This window comes from Dipodomys spectabilis, unplaced genomic scaffold (assembly GCF_019054845.1).
Source record: "Dipodomys spectabilis isolate Male_0828 unplaced genomic scaffold, ASM1905484v1 ptg000455l, whole genome shotgun sequence".
Taxonomy (NCBI): domain Eukaryota; kingdom Metazoa; phylum Chordata; class Mammalia; order Rodentia; family Heteromyidae; genus Dipodomys; species Dipodomys spectabilis.
In genome coordinates this window covers 2,032,768-2,045,146 of record NW_024871132.1, presented here as the reverse complement: position 1 = coordinate 2,045,146, position 12,379 = coordinate 2,032,768, and the positions used below count along the sequence as shown (strand labels likewise).

The 12,379-nt window shown below is 45.4% G+C and overlaps 1 protein-coding gene across 1 annotated transcript; it reads left to right on the top strand.

Moving 5' to 3' along the window:
* The first annotated feature begins 629 nt into the window (after positions 1-629).
* Positions 630-9,294, top strand: Pmaip1 (phorbol-12-myristate-13-acetate-induced protein 1). Its single transcript, XM_042668545.1, has 3 exons — positions 630-733; positions 3,197-3,349; positions 7,065-9,294. Exons 1-3 carry the CDS (start codon positions 688-690, stop codon positions 7,166-7,168), a joined length of 303 nt encoding a protein of 100 aa, XP_042524479.1. The 5' UTR covers positions 630-687; the 3' UTR covers positions 7,169-9,294.
* Positions 9,295-12,379: the final 3,085 nt, after the last annotated feature.

Here is a 12,379-nt window from a genome sequence, read left to right as displayed (position 1 = left end):
TCCCTCCACAGAAGCGCCCCAAGTTTCCCAGACGATGACGACGGTGGTGACGACCACGATGACGAGCAAGGAGCCCAACCTTCCCGAATGCATTATCTAGGCTCACACCTAGAAGCCCTGCTACTCGGGAGGCTGAGACCTAAGGAGCGAGGTTCAAAGCCAGCCAGGTTAGAAAAAAAAATCCCCCCCCCCGCCCCATTCCCTACCCCAAAAGGCCGTAAATAGGGCTGTGAGCCAAGTGGTACAGCGAAAAGAGCGAAGGGCACAAGAGGCCAGGCTGTGAGTTCAAGTCCCGACAGCAGCACACAGATACTCGGGAAGCCAGCTCCTCCTCTTGGCCACCGAGGCCCGCACAATCCGCCAGGCTTCCCCACCGGCTCCACACCCCGGATTTCGGACCCGGTGTGCTACGGTCCCGTGGCTTCTGGGGCCCGCGGGGCGGGGACAGGGGCGGGCCCGGCCGCGTCACGTTTCCCGACGTCACGGGGAAGTCCCCCGGGGCTCCCCGGCGCGCGCACCGGCATTAAAGCCCGCGGTGGAGCGGATCCGCGCGTCCCGCCGGCGCAGCCAGGCCGCCCGTCCGCCCCGCGCTCCGCTCCCGCCCGGCCCGCGCCGAGGGCTCGTTCTCGAGAGGGGAAAAGGAGGGGGGACCGGGCTCCCCCCAGGTGTGCGGCGGCGCTTTGGGCGATGCCGGGGACGAGCGCGCCGTCGAGCTCGGCGCCCACGCGGCCAGGTAGCCACCCGCGGCCCGCGGGAACCCCACCCGTCGGTTCGGGGGTCGGGGGTCGGGGGTCGGGCAGCTCGCCCTTTGGGTTTGGGGTTCACGGCCGGCCCTTTGATGCGCGCCCAGGATGGGGGGCGTCCAGGAGCCCCAGACGGCTCGCCATGCCGGGGGTGGGGTGTGGGGGGGCGCAGCTGCATCCGTAGCCCGTCCACCGCCGGCGGCTTCCTCTCCACGTCGCTCTCTTCTCCACCTGCTTTTGCCCGGCGCCACGGGGAGGAAAAAGTCCAGTGCGCCCCAAGACTGGCATCGTCCTGGCCGGCGGGGGCGGGAGAGGGTTCTAGAAAACACCCCCGTTTCCATCCTCCCCCCCCCCCCCCCAGTACATCTCGGAAATCGCTGATCGCTTGTAACTGTGGTTCCTCGCCTCCGACCCGAGCAGAAGCCGGGTTTAAACGTGGCGCCGCCGTAGCTCTCCTTCCCGGGAAGGATGAAGGCGTCCTGGAATCCCCGCCGGGACTCCTGAGATCCGGGGTCCCTGCTTCGGGAGCCGGTTAATCGTCTGCCTGAAGGGATGGAGTCAGGACGGGAGAATAGAAGTTGCCCTTTAATTCTTTTTCCATCTGTCCGCCTCTCCTCTGCTTCTACTGCGGGCGCAGCCTCTGCGTAGCTCAGGTCAGTCCGGGTCAGTTCGGGTCAGCCTTCCTGCAGATCAGAGGAGGCCGTGGGCCGCCCTGGGGCCGGGGGAACGTGGAAGGTTCTGGGCTGGGAATACCTGCGGGACGTGGCTTCTTTTGCCTTTTTGATAGGCTCCGCTCTCTTCCCTTGTTTGGGGACGCATTGTGCACGCAGGGGAAATAGTGCATTGCAAATGGTACCCCGGGCTAGCCGTCGTTTAGGGATGCAAAAGGCTCGTCCACCTTGGGTGATGTGCAAGACCCAGGTTTCTAACAGTTCTGGACGCAGATTATGGCACATAATTACCTAGTACCCAAGAATAAAGGGACAGTAAAGGCATCCTCTGACTTGTGTAAGTGTGCAACTGTAACCAAAGCAGGAGGTGCAGCTGTGTGGAGGAATGATGGCCTCGCACCAAGCATGAAAGGGAAGAAAAGAAAAGGGAGGAAAAGAAAAGGGAGCACCTGTTGTACCTGTTTCGGATGAAAAGGACACACACACACACGCATCTAGATCCTCTTTAGAATTCAGGAATTGGTGAACATTGTTAGAGATTGTAAGGTCGCACTCAAGAATATGTCTTTAAATATTTCTCAACATGTTTGACCCTGGATCCATGAAAGAAAAATGGCATGCTATGTGACTGATTTATTAGGTTTTCTGGTTTCACTCAGTACTTGCAGTGAGAGAAATGAGTTTAAATGCAGGCTTCAGTTTGTTTTACTGTGTATGTGTACAGGTTCTCATTCATTCTTGAGCATAAGTAGGATCTTATTTGCTTACAAAGGACTAGGTTTTTAATTTGTATTCATGATCTTGTTTTTGGTTTTTGGTTTTGGTAGCACGGATTGAATTCTGGGTTTTAGATTTAATTGTCTGGCTTGCTTGCTTGGTGTTGTACCACTTGAGCCACACCTCGGTCTCACATTTAACTAGTTGCTTTGGAAATGGAGTCTCTCAGACCTTTCTTACCAGGCTGTTTTCAAAGGAAGGGCCCCCAATGTCTCACCTTGAGTAGCAAGGATTATAGATGTGAGCTACTGGTGCCTGGCTCCTAGTCATGGTGTTGCAAAAGACCCCGAGTTGCCCTTTGAAATGGAAAAAGAATATATAAAGAAATATATTGATTTCATGTTAATTTTACTTGCAACGGTATTCACGTAGAAATTAAGCGCAAAGAATTATTGTCTTAACATAGTAAAGATGAGAATTAAGCTTATTTGTTTGGTTCCTTTGTTGTTGCTTTATCTTTGTATCTGCATAGGGGGGAGGATATGATTGTATCCTGAGATTGTAAGAGTGCACTACTATGTTGGGCTTTATGAGTCTTGTGAGAGAAATACCAGAAGTTTAAAAAAGAGAGTCAGAAGTGACTTGGGAAATAACGCCATTTATACACCAAATTACCTTAAAACAACACAGGAGTTTATTAGTATTGGACTTTGGTTCCTTGGCCAATTTTAAATGAGAGAAACTGGGATGACATCATCCAGGCTGGCTGTTTGTATTTGACATTCAGTTTCCATTTTTGAAGATAAGATAATATTGACTTCATCTAGGTTTTTTTTTTTTTTTAAAGATTTCAGAGTAAGTGCCTATAATAGTAACATTTTTGTTACTCCTCCTGTGGGGGGGGGGTGTGGGGGGGGGTGTAGGGGTGGGGGGTGCTGTTTTACACTTGGGAAACAGCGAAAGTTAAGAGAAAGTCTTCCTGGGGTGTTCAACTTAATGGCTCGCGGGTTTCAGCTTGGGCTCTTGTTTATCGGTATTAATATGGATATTTTGTTTCCTTTTCAGAGCTGGAAGTTGAGTGTGTGGCTCAACTCCGGAGAATTGGAGACAAATTGAATTATCCTGGGTGTGGCCCAGAGCTCCTTGGAACGCTGGCGGAGATGCCTGGGAAGAAGGCACTGAAGGGCGCCCCGCGGAGCCCCACTCCGATGCCCGCAGGTAAGCGCCAGGGGGGCCAGGCAGGGCCCCGAGAGCCGAGGGGGTTGTGAGCTGGGTTGTATACTCAGCCCTAGGCCAAGATGCGCCGCGTGGCTCTTGGAGACCTTGGAGACTCAATCAGGCGATTCTCCGGTTTGCCTCGTGGGGCCTTGGCTGCTTTTCACCTAGGCTGGAAAGCTGCTTTTCACACCCGCAGGGAGAGGTGCAGGTTGCAGGTGGGAAGGGAAAGTCCTTCCTTGCCCACCGTAGAGGTTTGGGGGCAGGTGGGGGCTGGGAGATTGTCCCGTCAGCCCCCCCCCCCATCCCTTCCTCCACCTCTGATTGTCCTGATTTCAGTTGTAATTGTCTCTACTTCCAACACAAGCAGTGTGTAAGCGTGATTACTGTCACAGCTCTCTCCCCCTGTGTCACTGACTCTTGGAGGGCTCCTGGATCCCCCCTCCCACCCCTTCCCCCACTCTTGGAGATGAGTTCTGGAACCCCAGAGATCTTCCTTAGTTAACATTTGAACAGTGGGCTGTAAAACGGGAGGGGGGGAGAGAAAAGGGGGGAGTCGGGGTGGGACTTGGTCCACGGTCCCAGCTTCCACTGGGCATCAGGCCAGCCAATCCCATCCCCTCTCCCAAACTCCTTTTCATAAGTCTTACTAAAGGCAGAAGTCACCTGCTGTGGGGTTGTTGGACCAGAAGCCCCCCCCCCTCCCTTACAAGCCATTGAGTTTGTAGGATTCTACTCCCCTCTTCCCTTCACTTTTTTGGGTGCCAGTACCAGGGTTTGAACTCAGGGCCCTGTGTTCTGGATGACTTGTATTTCTCCAGAATGAGACAACACGGAGTTGCCCTCAAAAGATATACAGGTATGCGTAAGTATGCAAATACAGAAAAATGAAAGAAGCATCAGGTTGCTATTCTCTGCCTTAAAAAAGTATTGTTATTATAAAAGTGGGTGTTTTTGTTCTTTTTTGCCAAAGACTGTTTCCTTATAATTCAGAACTTGCAAAATTGTCTGCTAGATGTTTTTTTTTTTTTTCCAAAAGGACAACTTGCTACTATAAATGTCTTTGTAAATACTTGTGTAAACGATATCTTGAGATGCAGTAAGGTTTCTTGGTGTAGGGGTTAAGAGAGTTCATTCACCTTTTGTTTGCAATGTAGGTTTGCAAATTTATCTCACTTAAATCTTTCATTTATTTTCAGCCATAACAGGGTCTTTCCAGAGTTTATTTAAAATGAAAACACCATATTCAAATTTTTAGGCTGATTTTAAGTGTTCATTTTTTTTTTTTTTTGTCAGTCATGGGACTTGAACTCTGGGCCTGAGCACTGTGCCTCCACTCTTCACTCAAGACTAGCGTTCTACTACTTGAGCCACAGCGCCACTTCAGGTTTTCTGGTGGTTTATTGGAGATAAGAGTTTCACAACTTTTCTTGCCTGGTCTGGCTTTGAACTGCCATCCTCAGATCTCAGCCTCCTGAGTAGCTAGCATTACAGGCGTGAGCCATGGGCGCCCGGCTTTACATTGTCTTAAAGTGGGCCTGAGTACTCTTTACAATAGTCAACAAAGTGGAAATTATGAACAGTAGAGATTTAGTGCTTTGATTTGTTATAATTGTCTCTCCTTTATTTGCTAAAAAATTTGCTTGAATGATATAAGCACATTATTTTTCCTTAATATCAAGCTAACTACCACAATTGTAAAAAAAGTGGTAAAGTGGTTATCCTTTGTAAACATAATGGATTTATAGATTAAGTTTGTAGGAAGAAGTTGATTTGGATGAAAAGGCAAACCTAATTTTAGCTGTGTGCAGGTATCTTACACCTGTAATCCTAGCTACTACTGAAGAGGCTGAGATCTGAGGATCTTGGAAGATCTTGGTTCAAAGCCAGCCAGGGCAAGAAAAGTCAATGAGACTTTTATTTCCAATGAAACACACACACACACACACACACACACACACACACACACACACAGAAATGGAGCTGTGGCTTAATTGGTAGAGTGCTAGCTTTTAGGGGAAAAATAAGAGATCTTGGGGACAGCACCCAGTCCCTGAGTTCAACCCCCAGCACACACACAGACTGTTGCCAGTAACATGGAAAACACACAGGCATGCCTGTAACCCTAGTTATTCAGGAGGCTGAGAGCTGAGGATGAAGATTTAAAGCCCGGCCAGACAGGAATGTCAGTGAGACTTTATCTCCAATTAACCACCAAAAAACTAGAAGTGGAGCAATGGTTCAGTTGGTAGAGCACTAGCTTTGAGTGCAAAAGCTAAAGGACATTTGCCCAGGCCCTGAGTTCAAGCTCCAGTACTGGCACTAAAATCTTTAGAGAGCAGACTTAATTTTGTGATAAGATTTTATGCGTTTTCTATGAGAAAGTATCAGTTTTCTAAATGAGAAAAATAATGTGTAGGTTTTGCCTACTAGAGGGAGGATATAATCTATGAAATGTTGCCATTTGAAAACCAAATCTACTTGAAATAATACATGTGTTAGAATTTCCCTTCTTTTACTGCCCAACTGAAAATGAGGCTTAAAAAAAAGATGTGGTCACTCTGAGTTTGGTAATGACTGATCTGATATACTATATATAGTATTATACATGAAATTTCTATATTTGATTTTTTTTGGGGGGGTCCGGTTGTGGGGCCTGAACTCTGGGCCTGGGCTCTGTCCCTCAGCTCTTCAGCTCAAGGCTAGCACTCTACCACTTGAGCCACAGCACCACTTCCGGCTTTTTTCTTTTTGCTTATGTGGTGCTGAGGAATCGAACCCAGAGCCTCAGGCATGCAAGGCAAGCGCTCTACCACTGAGCCACCTTCCCAGCCCGAAAGTTCTATATTTGAAAGATGTTACTCGCCTCAACCAGGCTGTTTAAAAAAAGTCAAAATATCTGGGCATCCCTGGCTCATTCTAAGCTTTGCTACTCAGTAGGCAGAGATTTGAGAATCACGGTTCAAAGCTATCCTGGGCAGGAATATCTTGGAGACTTACATTCAATTAAGTACTCCAAAAAAGCCACAAGTAGAGTTGTGGCTCAAGTGGTAGAGCGCTAACCTTGAGCCCAAAAGCTCCTAGGGCCCAGGCCCCAGGACACCACCACAAAAAAAAAAAAGAAAAAAGAAAAAAAAAGATTTCAAAGTAAATTTCTGCGTTCCTTTTTAAAAAATTCATTTATTTGTGCCTGTATTAGTCTTTGAACTCAGGATCTGGGTAATTTTCTAAGCTTTCTTAATCAAGGCTGAGTGAAAAGTAGTAGGCTGAAACTACCTCTACGTCTGGCTTTTTTGTTGGTTAATAATTTCTGCATTCTTATCTGAATTTAGGATGTATGTGATTCTTTTTTTCTTTCTTTCTTTGTCAGTCCTGGGGCTTGAACTCAGGGTCCGAGCAATGTGCAGAGCTTTTTCCGCTCAAGGCTAGCACTCTCCCACTTTGAGCCACAGCTTGACTTCCAGTTTTTCTGGTGGTTAATTGGAGATAGGAGTCTCATGGTTACTTTTCTGCCCAGGCTGAATTTCTGAACCAGATTGAAAATCTCAGCCTCCTGGATAGCTAGGATTACAGGCGTGGGTCGCCAGCACCCGACTGTGTGTGTGTGTGATTATTCTAAGTAGCACTTCTTACATTGGGAAAAGAGGTAGACATGAAGCTAAAGTTTAAGAAATCTTGGGGTGACTTAACTTAACTTCTATTCTGCTTTGCTTTTCAGAACTGGAAGCTGAGTGCATTCAACTCAGGAGAATTGGAGATAAATTGAATTTCCGGCAGAAACTTCTGAATTTGATTTCTAAACTCTTCAGCTTAATAACATGACTGCTTTTAAACGTTGGTGTGAGGGGACTCCTTCAAAGAGGAAGTTTCCCAGTGGGTGCAAATTTCAACAGAAGATGAAATTGCCTGGTCATTGACGGGAGTGTGAAGGAAATTTCCTTGCTGCTAGGTTGAGGGAAGACGGAATGAAGCAGACAGCAATTTCTGCAAGGAGGTTCCCAGAATCACTCCAGAGATGTGAGAATCTTGCAAAACCACTTTATTTTAAGTAAGCATGGAATAGCCTTGAAAATAGGGAAGCAATTATGAGCCCATGTCTTTGTAGGGACTTGTTTTTTTATCATTTTTGCTGAAGGTGGCTATCTAGTGTGAGGGTGTGACACATACTTGCAGCGGGCAGGAGGGAAATGGTTCCGTGTCTTTTACTTATTTGATGACAACTCCACAACACGGTCAACATACAACCCTTAGAAGAGGAAAAGAATTTCATTTTGACAACACTGAATGTCATAGTGAACATTCATTTTTCATAGGTCACTACAAAATGTAACATAATTTTTTTTTTACTTGAACTGTTAGATTTCTTTTCTGAGGACTGTTAAGTATGTTTCTTTGGCCTCAAATGGAAAATGTAAAAAGCTAGAAAAAAAAATGGAAGTATGGTAGGGTTTCTTGGTGCCTGTAAAATGCTTGTAGATTGAATATTAAGTGATTAAAAAAAACTTTGGTCTTTCGTATAAACAAGGGGAATGGGAAGAGAGGAATTTGACTTTAACTGATAAAATTAAAACTTAGTAAAACACATATAGGTTCCTAAAAACGTGTAAGATACCCTCTCTCCCACTAGTTGGTATCATTCTACAAGTGACCTTTTAAAAGAAATTAGAATATTTTCAAGATTGAGATATTTTTAAGAGTGAGCAGATATTTCTGAATAATGAAAAAGCATATGCATATATATATCTGTGAATAATTTATATTAGTCTGTATATTTTTAAACTGAATGAGTTTCATTTTTATTCTGGGGTATCTAAGAATGAAACTCAAAAGTAATCAATAACAAAGCATGTTGGTGTCTAGCAGATACATGGCAGAGAAACGTGAGTACAAATCATGAGTTGTCATCTTGCACATGCTACATTGGCTATTACCAAAAAGACAATGCCTGTATCACAGTGGTCATGAGGCTTGTGGATTGTGAGGTTTAGGTCAGCTTGCAATACATGGTTACCCCCTGTCTCAAAAAAAAAAAAAGATGAAAGAAGGATGTAGAGAAAACACCCTTACTAGTGTAGCCACTTTGGAAAACTGGATTTTTCTTTAAAAATTAAGAACAGTCTTTGATCCAGCAATCCCACCATTGGGTATCTAAATACTTAAAAGGATTTGAGAGTTTGCTGAGGGCCTATCTTCTGTATGCCTGTGTTTGTTGCATTATTTACAATAGCCAAGATATGGAAGCACTCTGTCTCCATGGGTGAATGGATTTGCAAAATGATAGATTAACTGAAATATTAGCATTAAAAAGGTGTCATAACATGATGGACATAGAGAACATTTTATTAGGAGAAATATGTCAGGAACAGACAAAATACCATATGTTCTCATATGGTAATCTACAAAAATCAAACAGAAATACAGTAGGGATGTGATTTCCAGAGTGGATGGACAGATGGGTGGGTAAGAGGAAACTCATTGGTTAAGAGGTACATCAGAAAGGTCTGACACTGGACAGCAAAGTAACTTGTTAATGTATATTTCAAAACAACTAAAAGGGGTGGTAGTGTTCTCATTGCAAGGAGATAGTAAACATGAGGTGATGAATATACTGATTATTGTGATTTGGGCATCCCACAGTACAGCCATGTATAGAACCACTGTGACCCATAAAATATATGCAATTTATCAATTAAAAATAAATTACCCCAGGGAGGTAATATCATGGAATAATGTCATGATTGAGTTTTACCAGGCGTATTATTTATTTTATCTATTTATAATTAAAATATTTTTTGTTTAGTTTGACATGTGTATTAGCTACATTTCTGTTAGGAGGGCTTCCTACATAACCACTTGGATTACAGTAAGAATGTCAATGTAAGCTAGTCACATTGTATAAATTACCTCAGCATCTGTCTTCAGTATTAAAGTTATTTGTTGCCAAGGTTTTTTTTTTTTTTGTTGTTGTTTTTGCCAGATGGGTATTTTGTATATGTACATATATGAAAGTTGATAATGTGGCAGTGAACTATTACCACCACTATTTTCTGTGTATATTCATATAAATCTTCTAAGGGGTCTCGATCAAGCCAGAGGATTTTAATTGACTTCCAGTGTTGATGGCCACACTGTCCCTGTTCTAATGGTAGAAGAGTGGAAAACACAGGAGTATTTAGTCAGGTTTCAGTTGTCCAGAGACTTGCACCTTAATTGGAAAGGGAAATGGTAAAAAGTAGGAAATTAATGCCAGGCCATAGGACTTGGGAGCTTCTGAATGGCTCATATGACAGTGATTTAAAGTAGCCTGGAGCAGTGGGGTCTAATTAGGCTTTAGGTCTTGTGTTTGCCTGCCCCTCCATCTATCCGCCAAGCTAGGGGAGCCACTGTGCAGTTCCCAGTGGAGGGACCTCCGGCTTCTCCCTTCCTCTGCCCCCCACGCAGTAGCCACGGAGATTGCTTCATCCAGACCAGTCATGTGCAGGAGTGGGTGTGACTTGCTGGCCTTCCTGTTTTGAGTGTGAGAACTAAGAGATAGCCCTGGTTTGTGGCCACATCTTGACTCCACCCCTACCCTCAAGAAAAGGTCTTGGAACATGAATTGCCCCCTTAGACACTAGTGGGGGGAGGAATTGTTACTGGGGAAGACTCCCCCCTCTCCCACTTGCCCCCTTCCCACCCGTGGATCCCTGAGGGGGAAGGTTTATGTATTGTAAGAACAGATACTGCCTTCAGAAAGTGGGGGTGGGGGTGGGTCATGGGCTGGGAAGGTGGCTCAGTGGTAGAGTGCTTGCCTTGCATGCATGAGGCCCTGGGTTCAATTCCTTAGCACTACATAAGCAGAAAAACCTGGAAGTGGCACTGTGGCTCAAGTGGTAGAGTGCTAGCTTTGAGCTGAAGAGCTGAGGAACAGTGCCCAGGCCCAGAGTTCATGCCCCATGTCTGACAAGGAAAAAAAAAGAGAAAGGGTGGGTCATTTGCATGCTTTCATTTAAGGGACTCTAGGAGTAATTCCTCCTACAGCCAGAATTGTTGGGCTGAAAGCACCCTTTATGCTCTCTTACCATAAGTGACTCATGGAAGCATAGACAAAGATTTCACAAGGCTCAGACAATTAAAAAAATTTCTTTTCTTTCTTTTTACGACAAGGTTTTGTGATGAAGCCCAAACTGGCACTGCATCCCCCTAGGTCAGTTTCCTGAGTGCTAGGATTACAGGGATGCCCCATTATACCCTTCAAAAAGGTCTATATAGTATCTATATGTCTATATGATTTTTTTGTTTTGTTTTGTTTTTGGGTCCGGTCATGGGGCCTGAACTCTGGGCCTGGGCGCTGTCCCTCAGCTCTTCAGTTCAAGGCTAGCGCTCTACCACTTGAGCCACAGCACCACTTCCGGCTTTTTTCTTTTTTGCTTATGTGGTACTGAGGAATCGAACCCAGGGCCTCAGGCATGCAAGGCAAGCGCTCTACCACTGAGCCAACTTCCCAGCCCTGTCTATATGATTTTTAAAATACTTTGTTATTAAGGTGTTGTACAGAAAGCTTACTGTTCCTTTACATCTATCTATCTATCTATCTATCTATCTATCTATCTATCTATCTATCTATCTGTCTGTCTATCTGCCTATCTATATATATGTATATGTATATGTATATACACATACACAACACAGATTGTGTGCTGGTTCTGGAGGTTGAACTCAGGTTCTAGGCTCTGTCCCTGAGTTTTTGTGCTCAAGGCTAGCACTCTACTACTTTGAGCCACTGTGTCATTTGCAGCTTTTGGGGAGAGCTAAGAGTCTTACAGACTATTGCCTGGGCTCACTTTGAACTGCAATCCTCAGATCTCAGCCTCTTGAGTAAGATTACAGGCGTGAGCCACAATGCCCAGCATATACCATATCTTGAACACCAGTTCTCTGTATCTCTCCCCTCCACCCCCCCCGCCCCAATCCCAGATCTAAAACATCATTCTGTAACATCATAAATATGGACTCCTATAAGATTTCCTCCAAATCAGTTCGATGCATCATCAAAACTTTTTTGTTGTTGTTGTTGGTCATGGGGCTTGAACTCTGGCCTGGGCACTATCCCTCAGCTCTTCAGCTCAAGGCTAGTGCTCTACCACTTGAGCCACAGCACCACTTCCAGCTTTTTTCTTTTTGCTTATGTGGTGCTGAGGAATCGAACCCAGGGCCTCATGCATGCAAGGCAAGCGCTCTACCACGGAGCCACCTTCCCAGCCTTCATCAAAACTTTTATGTGTAAGCCAGGCTTCACGGTGGGCATCTGCAGTGCCAGCACTTGGGGGCATGAGGCAGCTGTGAAGTTGAGGCCAGCCTGGGTTACATACAGACCTTGTCGTCTCAGGTCTGTGAAAACAGTGAGAAGCTGGTGGAAACAGCACATCCAATCTCTTTGTGTATGAGTACCAGTTTGGGGACTTGGACTCATGTTAGGGCATTGTCCCTGAGCTTTTGTGCTCATGGTTAGCACCCTACCACTTGAACCACAGCTCCTCTTCCAGCTTTTTTTTTTTTTTTTGATGGTGAATTGGAGAGAAGAGTCTCACAGACTTTATTGCCCCATTGGATGGTGATCCTCAAATCTCAGCCTCCTGAGATTTGGCTAATAGCCAGTCTCAGCACAGTCTCAGGTTTGAAGGTCCTGTTTCTCTCTTCTTTCTTTTTTCATCGGTAGGTTAATATCAACGAATAGCAACAGGGGTAAGCTGATATTCCTTAAAATCCAAAGTTTAACATATCATGAATTCAGAGTTAAGATTGTAAAAGTAGGTGAAGAAATTCTGGAATTCCTTAATTTCCTCTCAGGTGGAGGCAGCCTTTGGGACCTCCAACCATAGGACTCTCTTCTTCTTTTTCTCCTTGCTTCCACTCCACTTCCTATAAGGGCACCACACTGCTTTTTGTGGTTACTGGATTCTTTTGTTGTTGGTGGTGGTCATGGGGCTTGAACTCTGGGCCTGGGCGCTGCCCCTCAGCTATTCAGCTCAAGGCGAGCACTCTACCACTTGA

What these genes read in the sequence shown, in the direction of transcription:
- Pmaip1 (XM_042668545.1), top strand. Translation starts at nt 688, where the DNA reads ATGCCGGGGACGAGCGCGCCGTCGAGCTCGGCGCCCACGCGGCCAG. An exon ending in CTCGGCGCCCACGCGGCCAG is followed by an intron (nt 734 to 3,196) that starts GTAGCCACCCGC and finishes TTTCCTTTTCAG; the next exon opens with AGCTGGAAGTTGAGTGTGTG. An exon ending in CCCCACTCCGATGCCCGCAG is followed by an intron (nt 3,350 to 7,064) that starts GTAAGCGCCAGG and finishes TTTGCTTTTCAG; the next exon opens with AACTGGAAGCTGAGTGCATT.